The following is a 20,000-nucleotide window of genomic DNA, read 5'->3' as shown; positions in this document are numbered from 1 at the left end:
ATACGCTTTAAATCCATAAAATAATAATAATAATAATAATAATAATAATAATAATAATAATAATAATAATAATAATAATAATAATAATAATTGAAAAACATGATTGATTGATTGATTTTCTTTATTTAAGTGTCATGCTTCGAATGAAGCCCAGCCCACATGGGCTTACAGGACACTTTTACTGTTCATCATTTAAACAAACAATGATCAAAACATAAAACCAACAGAAAACACCCAAAATACATACATGCATACACAAACATGTGGGAAGAGAATAACTTAGGAGTTAACTTATGGACAATTCTTAAAAAAAAAATTGTCTTGGTCTTGTGAAATAAATTCTCTAAAGCCCAGTTCAGATCAGTGATTCGCAACGGAACGAGTTCAAACTTGCAACTGCTTGCAACGCTCCAACTCTGGCTATACCTTTGAAAATAGGCTGGAGTCGAGATGAGGCGGGTCTGTTCAGACAGCTGCAACTTTGTTCGAGAAGAGTTTCGGTGCGTTGCCAAATCGTTGGCGTGAACTCGACTCAAGAGAGGATGGCGCTCTGTTCAAGTTTTCAATTAGCTTGATAACATTACTCACGGATGCTGGGCTCAATCAAATTGAATTGAGGTAAATGGACTGCATTTACAGAAGTATAGAGCTTTTATCCGAAGCGCTTGTCTTGCCCAAGGACACCTCGACATGCGGACTGGAGGCGCCGGGGATCAAACCACCGACCTTCTGATTAGCGGACGACCCGCTCTACCTCCTGAGCCACAGCCGCCCCAGGTGATGTTGCCTTTGCTGTTTGTAATCCCAGTGACAAACGATGTCTCACAATTATGCCATTCCTGTTTCCAGTTCTCTGAAATCAAAGAGGACAAGAGCATTTAAAAACACAGCAGAGAGAGAGAGCGAGAGAGAGAGAGAGAGAGAGAGAGAGAGAGAGAGAGAGAGAGATAGAGAGAGAGAGAGAGAGAGAGAGAGAGTGTGAGAGAGAGAGAGAGATAGAGAGAGAGAGAGAGAGAGAGAGAGAGAGAGAGAGAGAGAGAGAGGTCAGACTGAAAATGGACGCAGGTCTTAAAGAGGGGACTAGAGAGAAAGAGATGTACATGTACAGGATAACGGAGGAGGTGGAGGCGGAGGACCCGGTAATGAAGTCAAGTAGCCATGTGGCAGTTTGCAGATAAGGACCGTGACTAAGTCATCGGGAATATACGGCGTGATCGGCAGGAACCAAAATCCCAAATCCTTTTACCACAGGCTTCTTATTCCAGCCTCTGTGCCAGTATGTTGAAATATCAACACAGATAGCCGGACCTATCGCCACTGCCCCCTAAAGTTCAATTATACACTTTACAGTTTTTCACAATTGTTTAAACACATTAATTGGAACATCAGACACAATGTGCACAACCTGAAACTCATGTACCAACTGCCAAACCAATTCTGCTGAACTCCAAGCACATTTTCTGCTTTAGACTCAGATTCCCATTCCAAACCACACATTTTTCACAACACTACACACAATTCTCTATATGTTGCACACTCTTCCTGAATTCCCTCTCTTGGTGTTCACACAGAACACACTGCCAATCACATTTCTAAACTCCAAAGGCTGTTGTGCAATTAGCAATCAGCTATTTGCTAGAAGGGTCACAGATTAGCTCCTGGTTTGGTTGGAGAACAATGAATGGTGGCAACACTGCACATTGTGGGTACAAATAAAATATTATTTGTTGTTAAATTATTGTGTGTTGTTTTCTATTTGAGTATATACGTAAAACATTATATGGTAATATTTTACATCCAACAGGTGAAAGTGTAACACTGAACATGCAAAGGCATAATTCTACTGATAAAGCATTCATATAGTGTTTTCCATTCATACTACAGTGTTTTCCATTCTGCACACCAGTGTTCAATGGGTGCTTAGAAATGTCTACTCATGATGTATGTGTTTGTCATTTGAAAAGAAAATACCATTTAGTGAAGAGTCAACACTGTTTTGAGGGCAAAGTGTGCTTTTGCAAGAGAAGTGTAGGATTTGTGTGTGTGTGTGTGTGTGTGTGTGTGTGTGTGTGTGTGTGTGTGTGTGTGTGTGTGTGTGTGTGTGTGCGTGTGTGTGTGCGTGCGTGCGTGCGTGCGTGTGTGTGTGTGTGTGTGTGTGTGTGTGTGTGTGTGTGTGTGTGTGTGTGTGCGTGTGGTTGCAGGTTCCGGGGCAGTTTAGCAGACGCTGAATACACTCTGTGCAGGTGATGGGAGATTAGGGAACGCCACTGTTTCCAATTTCTAGAAGCGACTTCAGACAGCCGGGGAAATGGGACAACTGTGACTACATTTCCTGTTCCTTCACCTCTTCTCCTTTTCTTTAGCCTCACTCTCTCTCTTTTCTGCTTCCCACCCTCCTTCCATCTCTCCATCTCTTTTTGTCAGCTTTTACTGGCAGCCAGTGAAATATACCTGAAATCCACAGATGGGAAGAAGCACAAATACTATGTTACTTAAAGGAACACTGAGCTGATTTTCAACCAGCTTTGTATATCATTACAAAATCATTCGTATATCCAAAAACTGTAAACAGTTTTGTAGGCATTCATTTAGTTTGACAGTTATTGAAAGTTGATTTGAGTTCAGTTGTGGACCAGTGATTTCATTCATGTACAAACAGCGGTGTTCCTTTAAGTAGAAATTTCAAGTATTTTATTTTGTATTTATTTTTCTGACAACTTTTTACTTTTACTCCATACATTTGAACACAAATATCTGTACATTCTACTCCTTACATTTTCAAAATGGGCTATTTATTTTAATTGAACGCACGATAGTAGTTGTATAGGGTTAGTACTATATAAAAAGAAAATAAAAAAGCATTTTTAGAACTTCCGCAAAAAAGGGCACTTCCGCTTTTTGAAAAGGGGAAGTGGTTTCTTTTTGGGTAAAAATCAATTTCTCAGTACTTCTGCAAAGTGCACTTCTCCATTTTTTTTGCCTTGTGTTTAAAGTCATTTTGAGCAAAAATGCTTTATTCCACTTCTTCCGCAAAAGGGGTACTTCTGTTTTTAAATCACTTTTCTTTTGAAAAAGTGATTATTTCAAAAGCCCTCCAAAGGCCACTTCCCCTTTTTCCCCCATACCACAGCTCACGACAAATACCACCGTTTTTTTTTTTTAATCTCGGGGGCAAATACATTTGAGCAATCATTATGCAAACCCCGCTGGACCATTTCCACTGTCTACAAAACACCTCTCTTTTGCTCGCTGTTGTTATGGACGCGGCTTGTGAAACATCAACGACTTCCGCAGCACGCAGCACGTCTCTTCGTGACAAGAGGCGTGCAGCACGCAGCACGTCTCTTCGTGACAAGAGGCGTGCTGCGTGCTGCGTGTCCTCTATGACGCAACTCCGCGACAGGAAGCACCTCCCTTTATAAGCAGGAGGCTGTCAGCTGAGTACAATCACAAGCCATCGCTGTTAGTTTTTTGAGAGAAGCAGTGGAGGCAGAGCGCAGCAGCAGCATTTTTTTTTGATCTCAACTAACAACAAGAGTGTGTGCTTGTTTTATTTTTACTACCGACCCTCGCATCAACAAACGGCGGAGACCAACAGCGCGGCATTTTTTTGATCTCAATCAAATACAAAATTGATTATGGCTTCTCATGCAGGTAACGCAAACAATATTCTTACCTGTTCCAGTGCCCCTATGCGCAGGCGCACTGTTCAACTAGAGGCGTTATTTCAATTTGACGGCATTCGCGGGTATGAATACAAAATCGAGTACTTACATGAAAAGCTATTGCTAAGGGCTAGCCATGATATTGGCAGAAAGGACATTGTGTGTTTCAGTGCGTGTTCACAAATGACACCTGAAGCGTGGAATGAGCAGGCATCAAGGTATTTTGATGATGAAGCTATTCTATGCAGAACACCTTGTCCATTTGGATCTCAAGCCCATGGCAATATATCTATAACCGATTGGCGTACATTCATGTTTTTAATGGGAACAGAGGTGTGCCCAGCAATTAAAGCAGAGCACGGGAAAAAATCTAAGAATAGACCTGTCTGGCTGTGGCGCGCGTCGGATGGTTTTGGGGGGCTCAGAATTGAGGTGCGTAGCTGGTGTTCAGGACCCTGCGATATCCTGGACGGATTTGTTTATCTCGGTGTATGTCATAATTTTAAAGGCAACGATCTATGTGAAGGCCTGCCGAAAACAGGCTTTTTTAGGCCCGGGCCTAAGGAGATCCCAGCTGAGGATTTTGTAGAAACAATTTTTTTCATGCACCTTGGCGACTGGAACAAAATGCATAGCATAGGTCATAAAATTAACGCAGTCATTACTAGAGACGCGAGACACGCCGCTCTGAGCTCTATTAGAAAGAGACTGGCTTTTAATATGGAGTGCAACAGCGACGCCAGTGACGAGGAGGAGGACAACAACAACAAAACAGTCAACTGAACCCAAATGGTATGATACGGCTTGTGTGTGTGTGTGTGTGTGTGTGTGTGTGTGTGTGTGTGTGTGTGCGTGCGTACGTGCGTGCGTGCGTGCGTGCGTGCGTGCGTGTGTGTGTGTGTGTGTGTGTGTTACAGTATATGTGTAGGAGGAACAAACCACTAATTCATCTATTGTCTCTTTATGTTTTTACAGATCATAACACCGATGACCTCATCCAGTATCGACCTCTATACGCCCACAAGCCTCCTCCTCCCACATTCATCACAACCCAAGTACAGGTGCACGCCAATGAGGATTCAAACCATCACATCAGACTGTCCAGCCAGGAGACAACCCCCACAGGTGCAAAGCACATACCACCACCTCCAAAACGCATTGACATATCTGCGGTGCGCGGGATCAGGGCCCTTCTTGTACGGTGCATCCGTGCAGCAGCATGGACGAAGGCAAGACTTTTATGCAATGGCTGCATTATTGACCACCCCAGTCAACTTCAGCATTCATGTGTGTTCGCCTACGATGATGACATATTTGGACTTTACGGCAGCGAGATATTCGATCTAGTGTTTTCTCCTCAGCTTGTTTCAGCCATAGCTAGAGTCGTCTGGTTGATTACAGGGGACACTCATTCGAACGAACGATTAATGGGAGCAGCGGAGGTCATAATTGCAGACATGTGTGACCCCCCCACGGGACTCAGATGGAAATGTGATGAATTTGATCCAATTAATACATCCCTCCCACATGATAATTTTGTAGGTGAGGGTTTCGTAGTGTGGGCTCAGTCTAACCCCTGATTTTTTTCTTCCCACTTATAGGCTATAATAGGCTATATCTTTTTTTTTTTTTTAGACTAGCCATGTGGTGGTTAGTCAGTATGTTAACGGATATATTTTACCCTAATAATGTTTGTTTTGTTAGAAATAGATTAAAGGATATTTTCCATACATTTGATGATGATACTTTTAAAAATCATATGAATTTTGTACGTTCTAATGTTTGCTGGGATGAGATGCTTATACTGTGTAATAATACAAACATGTCTACAGATGTCATATTTGATTCGTTTTTCTCTGAGGAGGGTAAAGTGTTTGACATAGGTAATTTAGTTGTGATATTTGCATTCATGCACGATGTATGTATTAGACATAACATAGATTTAATTTTGGATTATTTGTGTGATAAACATTTACATGTATGTATGGCTTATTTGAGATTGATTGATAAGAAAAGAATGTTTACATTGTCTAGGGAATAAAAAAAACATTTTTAGATAAAAAACATTTGTTTGTTGGTGTTTTAGCTTCAGCGTGATATATAGATGTATATTCATAGTCAACATTGCGGGGCTTCCGCTAGGAACGAATCTGATATATGTGTTTCACCCCGGGTTGTTTTTGAGTACGGACTGTGCGTCTGACCATGTAGCCCCCCAGTGACATCCGGTTTAGCTGGTTGACTATAGCCACACATGATACGTTCTAATATAAGATATATAACTGTTTGACATAATGTCAGATCATGATGGAGCAGCGATTAGACAAGATCTATTTAGATCCCGCTAACCCCGCGGGTTTCTCTAGCATTGCTAAACTATGTGATGCCGTTAGAAATGACGATAAGGGGCCGGTGAATGAAAGCATCGTTAAAGATGATCTATTAAAACAAGATGCATATACACTACACACTCCGGTTTTTAGAAATTTCAAACGCAATAGAGTATTTGTATCGGGAATCGATAAACAGTTCCAGATAGACTTAGTAGATATGTCTGAATATTCGATGGAGAATGACGGCATTAAATTTTTATTAACGTGTATAGATGTATTCAGTAAATTTGCATGGGTTCAACCTCTGAAAAATAAAACGGGTCTAGCTGTTACAGAGGCCTTCAGATGTATCCTCATGGATGGGCGTATTCCCATCAAATTACAGACAGATAAAGGAACAGAATTCTTCAACCGTAATTTCAAAAAGTTAACCCAGGAATACAACATTAAACATTTTACGACATTTAATGAGACTAAGGCCAGCGTTGTCGAGAGGCTGAATAGATCGATAAAATCCCGGATGTGGCGATATTTGACAGCTGTCAACTCGAGAAGATACATTGATAACCTAAGTGATTTAGTTTACGCCTACAATAACGCCAAGCACCGATCGATAGGGATGACACCCAGCCAAGTAAATAAAGGAAATGAACGCATAGTTTTTAATAGACTGTACAAGAAACACCCAGAGCCAACCCCCTCGTTCAAGTTTAATATCGGAGATAACGTGCGGATCTCAAAACAAAGAGGGATATTCGATAAAGCTTACAGAGGTGGATATACCGAAGAATATTTCATAATATATGAGCGAGTCGCTAGACATCCGGTGGTCTATCGCATCAAGGATCTAGCCGGTGAGGCGTTAAAAGGGTGTTTTTATGAAGCAGAACTGCAGAGGGTTATTATTGACGAGACCAAGCCGTTTAAAATAGAGAGAATAATTAAACGACGTAAATCAAAGGGGACAAGACAAATCTATGTCAGTTGGCGTGGTTATCCAGAATCTTTTAATTCCTGGATTAATGAACGTGATTTAATTAACATATAATATTTATAGTGGATGGATGACAGCTAGGAGGCTACTCTCCCCGTGACAGGCAACGCGTTACGTCATCTACAACATGGCCACCCCGGAAGCGGCTGGCTTCTACGTTACGCTGCCCAGCAACGCCTCTATCGATATATATCCGAATAATAAAATTTGGAGTTATCGGACAAAGCTGGCGAAACCATTAGTGTTTAGAGAAGCCTTTGAAGTAGGTTTGGTAGAAATCCAATACCCAAAGTCTTGGCCTACCTTTCCATTAGAGGACGCAGACATAATGGTTTTTGATGTTAGGGGCAAAAAGAAGATTTTCAGAACCGTTTCTATGCAAATAGGAACTTATGGGTCAATCCCTAGTATTTTATCACGCTTCAACCACACATGCATGACTGTGTTCAATAACCCAAACCCACCTATAGTATTAACCTATAACGAGGTCACTAATTTTGTACAAATCGGAGGCGTCCCAGGATCAAAAATAATATGTACAGGAAGGCTGGCGACTATCCTAGGAATGAGCCCAAATGTAGAACACCTCTGCATTCCTAAACCAGCGACCGCTGATTATCAAGCTGATATTGACGCGGGTGTTTATAATATATTCGTGTACTCAGATGTATGCCAGCATCAACTCGTGGGTGATGAATATGTACAGCTGCTCAGAACGATTAATATATCAGACACGGACCGACGCGTGACCACTCTATCATTGGATCCCGTACATTACACACCTATCTCAAAGGACGTTATCGATGACATTGAACTGGTTCTGAAAAACGATCAAAACAAGCATATTCCATTTGCATACGGAAAAGTCCTTATCAAATTACATTTCAGACCAGTTGGTTATAAACGCTGACGCATAATGATGACGCCGTATGAGAGCGCCGGAAATGACGCGTTGGATTACTATTATGATTACTATGTTAAACAGGCGGGCGGGGATTTAGCGGGGTTTTCCGGGAGCGCTACACAGTATGGCGCGGGACTAGGTGGCCTGTTTAGAAGTCTTTTCAGGATGGCTGTCCCATTATTTAAACGCGGATTTTCTATTGCTAAACCGTATATTAAAACTGCTGCATCAGGCATCGCTGGAGACATAGTTCAGAATATCGTCAGAAAAGCAACAGGAAGACCTGACCCCCAAACCGGAAATGGTTTTATGGCATACCCCCATCGTAGACCACCATCTAGTGGTCGGAGGGGGTATCGCCCCGTTAAGAAAAGGAGTAGAATACATAAGCGAAGACGTTGCACAGCTCCTCGCAGACCAAAGACAGCAACCAAACCACGTAGACGTGCTAAAACTCACACCAGAGACATCTTCTAAATAATGTCACTCCTTCACAACCAATCGGTAGAGTGTATGAAGAGTGAGCTTGATATTTTTCGTCTACCACCAACTCAGACATGTATAGAACGTGCTGCGTGGATTGAAATTCCACCTGTTTCTCAAATCACCACTGGGGCACCAATCGAATTCGTAATTACTGGATCAAACGATCAATATATCGATTTTAATGACAGCTATTTATATATCCGACTGAAACTCACCAAGCCTGGCGGCGTAGCCCTGGCTGATGATGATATAGCTACCCTGATCAATTATCCAGGTGGTAGCCTATTCTCACAGCTAGACATTCAGCTTGGTGATAGGCTTATTACTCAAGCTAGTAACACATATCCATACAGAGCATTGCTCGAATGTCTTATTAATTATGGGCAAGAGACATTGGATACACAATTCAGCACAGCCCTTTTCATCAAAGATTCGGCTGCTGCTATGGATGGGACATCTCTTAACTCGGGTAATGCTGGTCTGGTGCGTAGGAATACCTACACTGCAGAAAGTAAAACTTTGGAGCTTATCTGTCCTATACACGCCGATTTATTTATGCAGGAAAAACTGATGATAAATGGCATTGATGTGGGGCTGAAATTTATCCGCTCTAAAGATGAATTCTGTCTCATGTCACCCACTCCTGATAAACACATCGGGGTGAATATACTTAGCGCAAGTCTCTATGTGAAGAAAGTTAGCATTTCCCCAGCTGTCAGGCTTGCCCACATGAGGGCGCTAACGCACGCCAATGCACGCTACGCCATGGATCGTGTTTCACTGAAGACAGTGACAGTCGGTAGAGGCCTCAGGATGACAAATCATGAAAACTTATACAATGGTCAGATACCCAAATTAATAATAATTGCTTTTGTTGATAATGAGGGGCATAGTGGGAATTATGCAAGAAACCCCTATAATTTCCTTAATCTCAACACTGAATTTATTGCATTATATTGTGATGGTCATTCATATCCTGCGAGGCCATTTACGCCTAATTTCACCACTGGCGAGTATGTCAGAGAATATCACGAGCTGTTCCAAGCCACCGGTCGTCATTTGAAAGACCGCCCTCTCGCTATTACACGCCAAGAATATGGGAGTGGCTATACCTTGTTTTGCTTTAACCTGGAAGCAGATGGTGCGAACACAGGAAACGTCAGCTTGATTAGAACAGGCAATGTGAAACTTGAGGTCCGGTTTAGACAGCCTCTGACTCGCACAATCAACATAATCTGCTACAGTGTCTTTGACAGCATCTTGGAAATTTCAGGGAAAAGACAGGTTTTATTGGACTATTACTAGACCTGGACACTATGAACACAATGGAGATTGATCGGATTCTCAGGAAGAAACTTGCAAAAGGCGTGCAACTGTTGGGTGTACTAGCAGCCGACGCACTTCCGCGACATGTACGCTCACTTCCGGCTATGGTTATTGTTAACACCGACTATAGTGACAAGCCAGGACAACACTGGCTCGGAATATATATAACTGTAACCCGAGAAGCTATGTTTTTTGACAGTTATGGTAATCGTCCTGATTTCACCGGGTTCCCAAAAGAAATAGCATGTTTTATAAACCGGAATAGCCGTCATGTCACATATTCAACTGTGCAGGTGCAGAACAGCGCCTCTGTCAGCTGTGGGCAACATTGCATATTCTTTTTAATCAACATCCAAAAAGGTCTATCGTATCAAAGTGTTATGAAAAAATATACTAGTGATACTCTGTGTAACGATAATATGGTATGTACCTTTGTAAGCAGAATACAGCCTGGATCATGTAAAAGCTATCATTTAAAATGTATACAATGTGCAACACCACAGACCTGTATGTGACATTTTCAATCAAATAAATCATATGAGACTGGAAACAATGCTGGTTGTGACTTTTTATTTTTTTTCAATATGTACATAGGATATTTTGAGCATTATGAAAAAAACAACAACAATATGACCATACATCATGATATGATAAAAATAGGATGAGAAACAATACATGATATGATAAAAATAGGATGAGAAGCAATAGCATGTAACAAAAATGCTGAGGTTGTAAAAGCTTCAACCTGAATGATAGGATAAAAAAAAAAAAAAAAAATAGAATTTGAATGCTCTGTTTTCAATTAGAATCATTTGAATAAAAAAATATAGTAAAAATAAAAATAAAAATGGAAATAAAACATAATAAAGTAAATAGAATTTGAATGTTCTGTATTCGATTAGAATCATTTGAATAAAAATAGAGTAAAAATAAAGCATAATAAAGTAAATAGAATTTGAATGTTCTGTTTTCAATTAGAATCATTTGAATAAAAATAAAGTATAATAGAAAAAAAAAAAAAAAAAAATGAAATAAAACATAATAATAATAATAATAATAAAACATAATAATAATAATAAAGCATAATAATACTAATAATAGAAAATAATAGAAAATAATAGAGTAAAATAAAAGTATAATAATGTAGAGTATAAAAGAAAATTCTAATAGGGTCTCCAGGCGGTCCTGGCGGGGCTAAACATTTCACCATCAACAATAACACTATCATTATCATCATCTGCACCATGCATTGTCTTGCTATGTTCAAACAGACGACGGAGACTCCTATTTGTAACGGTAGAGGAGGGGACATTTATCTCTGCTAGTGTCTTAAGAAACTCTCGCCATCCTAATGGGCGAGCCGACTCTCTAACCAGCTGTGAACCTGTCATAAACTTGACTAAATCAAATATGTGTGTTCCCCTGAGGGGCTGATTGTCAATAACTAGCTGACCGTTAGCAGTCCATCTGATTCTATCCGATGCATTGGAGATAGCGTTCAGAACGTGTGAGGCCTTGTTTTTGCTGTGTGCTGGTATGTGTTGTAATACATCCGTTATGTCAGCAGGTGTCGTATTGTTATCATTCACAGGTGCTAATGTCTCAGCTGGTTCAGAATTTGGCATCAATAGTGTTAGCGTGTTCTTTTCGTTATCGGCCTGTTTCGCCAGAGTCAAATATCTGTGTAAAATGTTTGAATATTTCAACGCTTTACTATGTACATCAACGCTGTGATCATCTAGGACCTCTGCCATCAAACGATCTAGATCACACTGAGCCTTTGTTCTGATGTCAGGGGGGGCGATGGGAGTAGCAGGTGGGCGTGTCTGAAGAGCCTTGATTTGATTGTGTGGTACAAGAAACATTTTGGTGGTGTGTTCCATGATCAGCCTCGATTAAAAAGACCACTAATAATAGGAATAGCCGCAGCTAGCAAAGGGAATATAAAACCACCGCGTTGGTTAATCTTTTTCTTTTTTTTCAATAGTGTAACTTTTTTATTGGCGAACCATCTAAGTAACGCTTTGCTTTTCTTTAATTTCTTATGAAGTTTAGGAGAAAGTGGAATATTGCCTCTTAACAGATTCAATGCAAGCTCACATAATGCATTGATTAGGTCATTGCTGGCTGTAGCAAGAATGCTCTTGCGTCCTTTGGGGGTCGCCTTATAAAGATGGTGGAGAAGCTCGAAATTCCTACGTATACGAGCAGACATTTCTAAAAGAACCTAGCTTCTACCCCTCTGGGTAGATAGACAACCTGTCGCTCGGGGGTTAACTCAGTTCTGAGTCTTAACAGGTCAGGTGTCGTTGGTTTATAGTCTATGAGAATATATCCATAATTACTAGATGTCGCGTCTTGAAAAGCTTCCATGAAATGTTTTGAATTTTTGGAGTACATTTGACGTGCTATGATGCTTATTTGTTGTTTATCGCGAGGGTTTTTAAATAACACAAGATAATTAGTGTTGAGACTTATTGTGCGGCTTGCTTTGCCTTGGGCGAAAAGATTCTGGATCAGATAGATGCAGCTTAAATTTCTATGATGACAGTATTTTGTAAATACATTTTGAACCTCTGAATTATTAACGGCAGAAGACATCTGATCATCAATAATTAATAAGTTGCTCTTATCGGGGGGAAAAATACTATCATCTGCTAATGAGGGCGGAATACCCTCAATAAAAGTAATTGGTCTAATCAGTAATAAATCATCATATACTTTTTGCCAGCAGCCATATAAAAAGACGATATTATCTAACGTTTGTGTGATCAGTTGTGATGCGTTTTGAATAATGGATTTAACAAAAAAAGTTTTTCCACAACCAGACGGGCCAGAAATAATCATGGTAAACGGGTGGACCAAACGTGCATCAAACCCCCCCTGCGTGTTGATGACATTGTTAATATCCATGTGGTAACGTGGAGAAATCGTTCAGAACGCGGCGTTTATCATAGACGACCTGAAGACGTTTAACTAATGACTGGTTGCTTAGCTGTAGCGATAATTTATGCCGCCTGATTCGATCAGAGGTTGTTCTAATAACATTAACTTCAGCATCCAACACATACGTTTCCACCAGGTGTAAAAGGGAATCGTATGTGACAGCATTTTTATTTACACTAGTATTTAGCGTGACACCTTTACATTTCACTGACGAGCGACCTGTGTTGGTGATAAATGCATAGGATTTTGGACCCGTTGATACAAAATGGCTAATGTACTCGGCCGGTTCAAGCTCGCTTGTCAATTGTCCTAAATGCTTACCGAGTTCCGGGGTCCACTCCCCCTCCCGCGCTGTGAAAATTATTGAATCGGTATCACTATATAATGTGCGCGAGCCAAGTTTATCCATAATTTCATATAGCTCCAGACGAGCATATGCGGTGGTCATAGCTCCCAGAAAGACATTAATATCTTTTCCCTTCGGGCCTTGACCGGTTACATGTCTCCATTGCACAATAGCGATCTCATCGGTGAGGAAGCGGAATTGACTCACGATGAATTGGTCACTGAACATTAGTTGTACAAAACGATCCGGGTTATTAATGATCTCACATGTACATTGTTCATCTTTTAGGGCAAAACGGCCCCATAAAGTGTTCAAAAGGAGTTTAGATGATGAGCGTAATGCTGGATTGTGCACAATTTTTGTTTTGTCTAAAAACACACCTTCGACTTTTTGGTATTCGGCAATGTACGCGTCTTTCTCGGCATCCGTAGTGACGTCGGCTGGGAATCCACTCGCTTCCTGTTTACGTTTGAGAAAAGCTTTTACATACCCTTGGAATAATTCCTTTGTGCGATGTTCAAAATGCCAGACTTCAGAGATTGATATAATACGATAACCTTTCTCGATCGCTTTGTGTAACTCAAACGAAACCCATACGCCGCTGAGAGCTCTCTCGTTCTCGTTGTGGTCGCACTCATCTTTAGAGAGCCCTTCTGCGCATGTGCGACAAAGAGGGAACATCAGTTTCCCGTGTGCTCTGTGGGGGAGGACGGGGTGTAACAAAGACCTAGGCGGTGCTATTACACACTTGATGAGTCCGAAGTAGGTTGAGATATCATCAAAATCCCTGGTAATAACTTTAGGATGTCCAAGAGGGTACTCTTTTGTGTTCTGTACATATGGATATAGAGAACAAAAGTCCACATAATGTATCTTTTCGCCGTTTTCAACCTTATGGTGTAATTTTAAGGCGTTTGTTCGTCCCCCATATAGGGCTTGGCGTGGGTTCAAACGCTCAGGTTGTGTGTAAGATCTCATGAATGCCATCACGGAGACATCCGTGTGTTTCATACGGGTCCATTCACACTCCCATAAAACGACTACGTTCATACCATGGATAGATTCTAACGTATTTATTTTTTCAGCGAAAGCATGGTACAAGTCCCCAAACGTTGCGTTTTTGTAGGGGTGTGTGTCATTTGAAATATGACAGCGATCACACCCATGGAAAAAACAGCCGGCAAATTCATATGCAGTATTAGTCCCTGGGTTGAAACCATCTAGATAATAACCACCGACTCTATGTTCACCATGGTTGAGAGCATGTATAATGCTAATATTCTGGCTTTGTGCCAGATAAGATAACCACTGCATAGATGCGTCGCTGAATGTTCGGTTCTGACCTGTATAACAGCCGTTATAGGTGAGCGCGACGGTGTCTGGTTTTAGGAATGTGGTTTTAAATACACCCATGCAGGCGCCAGGAAGCGTGACATATCGGAGGGGGTCTACGTTGGTGGATTTGATGAACGCTTCCCTATAAAGAATACAGGCCTGACGTAACACTCGAACATCTTGTGCACAATACTTGGCCTGTTGCTTAGCAAAGTTATACAACTTGTACTTATGACTATTATACCATTTTAAGAACTTGTGTTTATCTGATTCACGCATTGTAAAATACCCAAACATCTCCTTTGAGGGGATGACTCCAATATAGTTTTCATTTTCTATTGTGTTAAATTTGTATGGGAAATAGCCTTTTAATTCAGCAAAACCTAAGGCTTTTGGGGTTTCGGCTAAACGCATGGGTAGAAAGCTGGCAGAGTCTATGAACCTCTGTTTTTTGTATGTGGAAAAGATGGCGGTCAGTCTGGATCCCTTAACAATGACAGAGGGGACTAGTCCTTGAGACACCATGTTTTTTAATATTAAATATCCATCAAAACCACTACCATTATGCGCTATAAACGTATGCTCTGCATAGCGGGGGTTGGTATAGAACTTTAGAAAATCAGCGATGCAATCTTTTCCATCAGCGCCACTGAAGTTTCTAGGCTTGTCATTTTTAAGCGTCATAGATGATACAAAACTTGCTTCATGCATACCCTCTCCATTTATTCTTGTCTCGATGTCATAAAATATATAGTCTTCAGCGGCTTCTTTAAATGGAGTAGGTTGTATGAAGCAGGCATGGTCAGACTCTTGCGCCCCTAGTGGAACGCCACAATGATCGCATCTTGGTGAGCTGCATATGTGGGGTGAACTGGGTCTGTGCATGTGGATCGTTTTACATAGTGGGCAATATCTCTTTTTCTCGCAGGGGGAGGCGGTATGCTTGCCCCGTCTCATGTGTGCTTCATAGCAAGTCTGAGATTTGCATATACGCCTACATACATTACATTTAACAGAGGTGTTCGCCTGGGGTAGATCTATGTGTAGAGGCCCGTAACAGGCATTACAGATGTGTCTACATGTATGTATATAAGGCTCCTGATACGCCTGGTAGCAGTAGTCGCAGACATAACTACCCCCAATGAATGCTTTTTTATTCAGAATGAGATAATAATGTCCTTCATATAAATAAACCCAAATTGTTTCTGGGTGGGGGACGTCTGTAGTCATAAATGGGTGTCTGCGTTTAGAACTCTCTTTGTGGTGGAAGATAATTATCTTGCTGTCAAAATGACGTTCAAAAGTTCCAATGTCGGCAAATGATACTTTATGCATATGGTCAAAACCCAACTCAGTGTATATTTCTCGAGCTCTCTCCAATAGACTAGCGTTGTTTAAATCAGGGTTAAAATGTCTGGCAATAACCATGCCGAAACAAAGATTATTTCCACAACCATTATCAGGATTATAAAGGTAATGAATCTTTCGATCAATAATATCTTTATATTGTATATCCATCAATCTAAGCCTACCGCCCCCCTTGCTGATTCATTGCAACTGCGATGGTGAGAGATAGGTCACCAGAGATCATTGACTCATCATTGCTTTGAATTGCGTCTGAGACATGGTCCAGAAATTCTTGACCAGCATTGTCTCCGACTGTGGCGATAGTATGCACATCTGACGCTAGGCTATCACCCCCCAGCGTTACATCCATAATGCTACCCGTAGGGACCTCGTTTGTAACTACATCAATTAACCCTGTTAATCTCTGTCTGACCATACCAGGCACCAATCCGAGATTATCAGTGTTAATATCGCGTAGATCTATATTTTGACGGTATATCCTAGCGTTGAATGCATCTATGTGTCTAACGGTATAATCACTGGGAGAGATGGCAGCTGGGGGTTGAATCATAGAGTCTACAGTCGGTGTAGTGATACCGTCGTCGTCGTCGCGGTCTGATGACGCGTCTATTTGTTGTGATGGTGTAACGACTGTCGCGGGTGTGGGTAGCATGTCGGCATTTGATGACGCTGCTATTTGTTGTGGGGGCGTAAGCGTAACGATTGACGTGGGTGGGGGTAGCGTGTCGGCATTTGATGACGTCTCGTCGCAGTCTGATAACGCGTCTATTTGTAGGGGTGTCCCTCGGGGGTCGACTGACTCTAATGACGCAGCAGCTGCGTCATTTTGGGGTTCCGCGTGTTGTTGTGTTGGGGTAGGCAAAGCGCCACCGGTCTGCTGTACAATGCAGCTTCTCCGGGGTGGTAAATCAGCTATGTAGCGTTTGATTATACGAGTCTGTGCGTTAGCCCAGGCTCTAATATCGTTATTATTATTCACCCCCGTAGGTAGGTCATTTGCTAAAGCATAAGCGACGCCTTGCTCACTCCAGTCTATTCTAAGGGGAGGGGGTTTATCGGAGTTGAAATATCTAGTCAATTTAGGGGGAGGTGTTCGATTGTCTTCATCTGCATGTCGCCTACGCTTAGCCATATTGGCTGTTTAATTGATCTCTATATACATGGACTTTTTTTAAAATGATGGTGATGGTGATAGTGTCATTGTTCTACCTTACTGTACTTTTACAAAAAAAATTACACATTCCTCAATTTTTCAAGCATGGAACATTGTATATTCTGATGTATCAAAATTGTGTTCAAATTGGCATCAGCCGATGCCATCCACCGTGTGTGTGTGCGTCTGAGTGTTCTCAATGTACGTTCAAATCTCCTTTGAGAGCGTTGCATTATCCTATAACCATTTCTTAAACGTCTATACACATTCTGCTTATCTGAGTCAGAGGTACCTGAGAGTTGTTGGGTCTTCTCGCGAGGTTGATGATCAGGCGAGGGTGGAGGTATCGCGTTCTCGTCGATACAGTGTGGTCTGTTGATGGAGAGGGGCGTGGGCGTATCTGAAGCTTCCACCCGCTCGTACTCGGCAATCCACTCGTTCAGTGTCTGGTCACTGAGCTGCACATCCGTTTCCAACCACGTGGGTTGGTTGTTGATGGTGTCTTCAGCTGTTGGGGCCGTGTGTTCGCTGAGCTGCACATCCGGGTCCACCCACGTGGGTTGGTTGTTGATGGTGTCTTCAGCTGTTGGGGTCGTGTGTTCGCTGAGCTGCACATCCGGGTCCACCCACGTGGGTTGGTTGTTGTTAATGGAGATGGGTGTGGGCGGGTCTGATGGTGAAGGCTGATCCCTGTACTGTGCAATCCACGCGTTCAGTGTCTGGTCGTTGGGCTGGATGGTGGCATTCAACGCTGATTCAGGTGATGTTGGTGATGAGGGTCGATACAAGTCTGCATCGGGGGTCAGCGCTGAGTTGTTGGGGGTTGTCTCCTGGCTGTAAAAAAATAAAAAAAAATAAAAATAAAAATAAATAAAAAAATAAATAGCGATGGATATGTCTATCTCAAAAATACATATAGCCTATATATATATATATATATATATATTGATGGTTGTTATATCTGAATTATGTCCTTACATCTGGTCGATTAAATCTGCAAAATCATTTGGGCTCAGCCCGTTGTCCTCAGATGTGATGTTATCAGATGGATGTTGTATGGGGGCATCAGGGTTGCATCTATGGAAGTCACGTGGTTTGCCTCTATGGCGACGGTTGGCTGTCTTCGTGGGAGCCCCTCCCAAAGATTGTGGATGAAATAACAATTCACCTGTGTGAGAACCCGTTCTATGGGGGGTAAAAAAACAACATTTCAAAAAACTGGTAGAAGTATGGTTACCACACCCATTTTTTTCTAAACAAACTATATGATAAATATGTAAACAAACAATGTTTCATTCTCACCCTGTAGGCCTATTGGTTATATCATCTAGCGCAGCTCCTCGTTTTAGAGAGATTCTGGTGTGATGATCATCATCTGGATATGTGACATATTCCTCTGAGCGCGTGGTATCCAATAATCTGGTCCCCGGGTTATATATGTAAAAAGCTGTATTGTTAATGTTTTTGTTAATATAACATTCCATAAAAAAAAACAAGGAAAAGGATCTTAATTATAAATATATATATTAAATGGATAGTCTAATTAAACAATATTAATAACAAAAAAAAAAAAAAAAAAATCTTACCATTGAAATCCATGGTTGTTGTTAGTTGAGATCAAAAAAAATGCTGTTGCTGCGCTCTGCCTCCACTGCTTCTCTCAAAAAACTAACAGCGATGGCTTGTGATTGTACTCAGCTGACAGCCTCCTGCTTATAAAGGGAGGTGCTTCCTGTCGCGGAGTTGCGTCATAGAGGACACGCAGCACGCAGCACGCCTCTTGTCACGAAGAGACGTGCTGCGTGCTGCACGCCTCTTGTCACGAAGAGACGTGCTGCGTGCTGCGGAAGTCGTTGATGTTTCACAAGCCGCGTCCATAACAACAGCGAGCAAAAGAGAGGTGTTTTGTAGACAGTGGAAATGGTCCAGCGGGGTTTGCATAATGATTGCTCAAATGTATTTGCCCCCGAGATAAAAAAAAAAAAACGGTGGTATTTGTCATGAGCTGTGGTATGGGGGAAAAAGGGGAAGTGGCCTTTGGAGGGCTTTTGAAATAATCACTTTTTCAAAAGAAAAGTGATTTAAAAACAGAAGTACCCCTTTTGCGGAAGAAGTGGAATAAAGCATTTTTGCTCAAAATGACTTTAAACACAAGGCAAAAAAAATGGAGAAGTGCACTTTGCAGAAGTACTGAGAAATTGATTTTTACCCAAAAAGAAACCACTTCCCCTTTTCAAAAAGCGGAAGTGCCCTTTTTTTGCGGAAGTTCTAAAAATGCTTTTTTATTTTCTTTTTATATAGTACTAACCCTATACAACTACTCACGATAGACAAAAACGATGCAACATTAGTTTGTCTGTATAGTCTATCGTCTCACGCTCTCCCAGCTTTCACGCTAGCGCCCCCTCTCTTCATGGACAGTCTAGGTCGCTCAACCACACAGAGAACAAATCTGGTAAACAGGCGGCCACCGTCAGCCATCATTTTTAAAGATTTAAAGACAATAATTGAACTTTTTTTGTGGAAAAACCATATCAGACACAAATTATTCATCAAGGTAGAGTTGTTATACATTTTAAAACACGTTTGGAGGAGATCTTTTAAGTTTAACAGTCTTCGAATCATACAGTATTAATATTGACGTGAGGATCAGTTAACTTTGAACAGAAACAGGCGGTAGAAATGTCCTTCAAAGGGCTACTTTTTATTACTTATACTTTTGAGTACATTTCAGAGCCTGTGCTTTTTCACTTTTACTTGTGTAAATAAGTTGAATCTACTTTTACCAGAGCCTTTTTCAGTCTTCTTTTCTTTACACACGTAACTGTACTTCTGCTTAAATAAAGAAAGTACTTTTCCAATCTCTGCTGAAGTCACCTCCACTGAAATCCAGAAACCAGAATAAAACCTCCTTTTCTAACTCACAATAATAGTTTTAGCTGGAGGGGGGGGGGGGTGTACATGGCCAAGGCAAGTACAAGTTTCAGTATTGTGAGAGAAAGATTTAAGACTTCAACAAAACGTGCAAAATAAGTCGATAAAATCATGCTTTGCACGTGAAAAGTGAAAGGGTTTTGTTTCAAGGTTTAACCTTTACAAAAATGTGCAGTACATATCATTACTGTGAGGGGAAAACGGAGGAAA

At 41.3% G+C, this 20,000-nt stretch overlaps 1 protein-coding gene across 1 annotated transcript in view; it reads right to left on the bottom strand.

Moving 5' to 3' along the window:
• Positions 1 to 20,000, bottom strand: part of LOC310785089 (uncharacterized protein) — a gene marked incomplete at its 5' end in the record, with an annotated part of 97,549 nt that overhangs the window by 72,036 nt on the left and 5,513 nt on the right. Inside the window, 2 exons of the mRNA XM_083646076.1 lie at positions 13,558 to 13,653; positions 17,149 to 17,314. Coding sequence (XP_083502202.1) covers positions 13,558 to 13,653; positions 17,149 to 17,314 — 262 coding nt within the window. The remainder of the gene's footprint in view (positions 1 to 13,557; positions 13,654 to 17,148; positions 17,315 to 20,000) is intronic.

The sequence above is a fragment of the Poromitra crassiceps genome (genome assembly GCF_964638095.1).
Source record: "Poromitra crassiceps genome assembly, chromosome: 11".
Lineage (NCBI taxonomy): Eukaryota > Metazoa > Chordata > Actinopteri > Beryciformes > Melamphaidae > Poromitra > Poromitra crassiceps.
The sequence above is the reverse complement of the archived record's forward strand: the minus strand, read 5'-3'. Positions and strand labels throughout refer to the sequence as shown.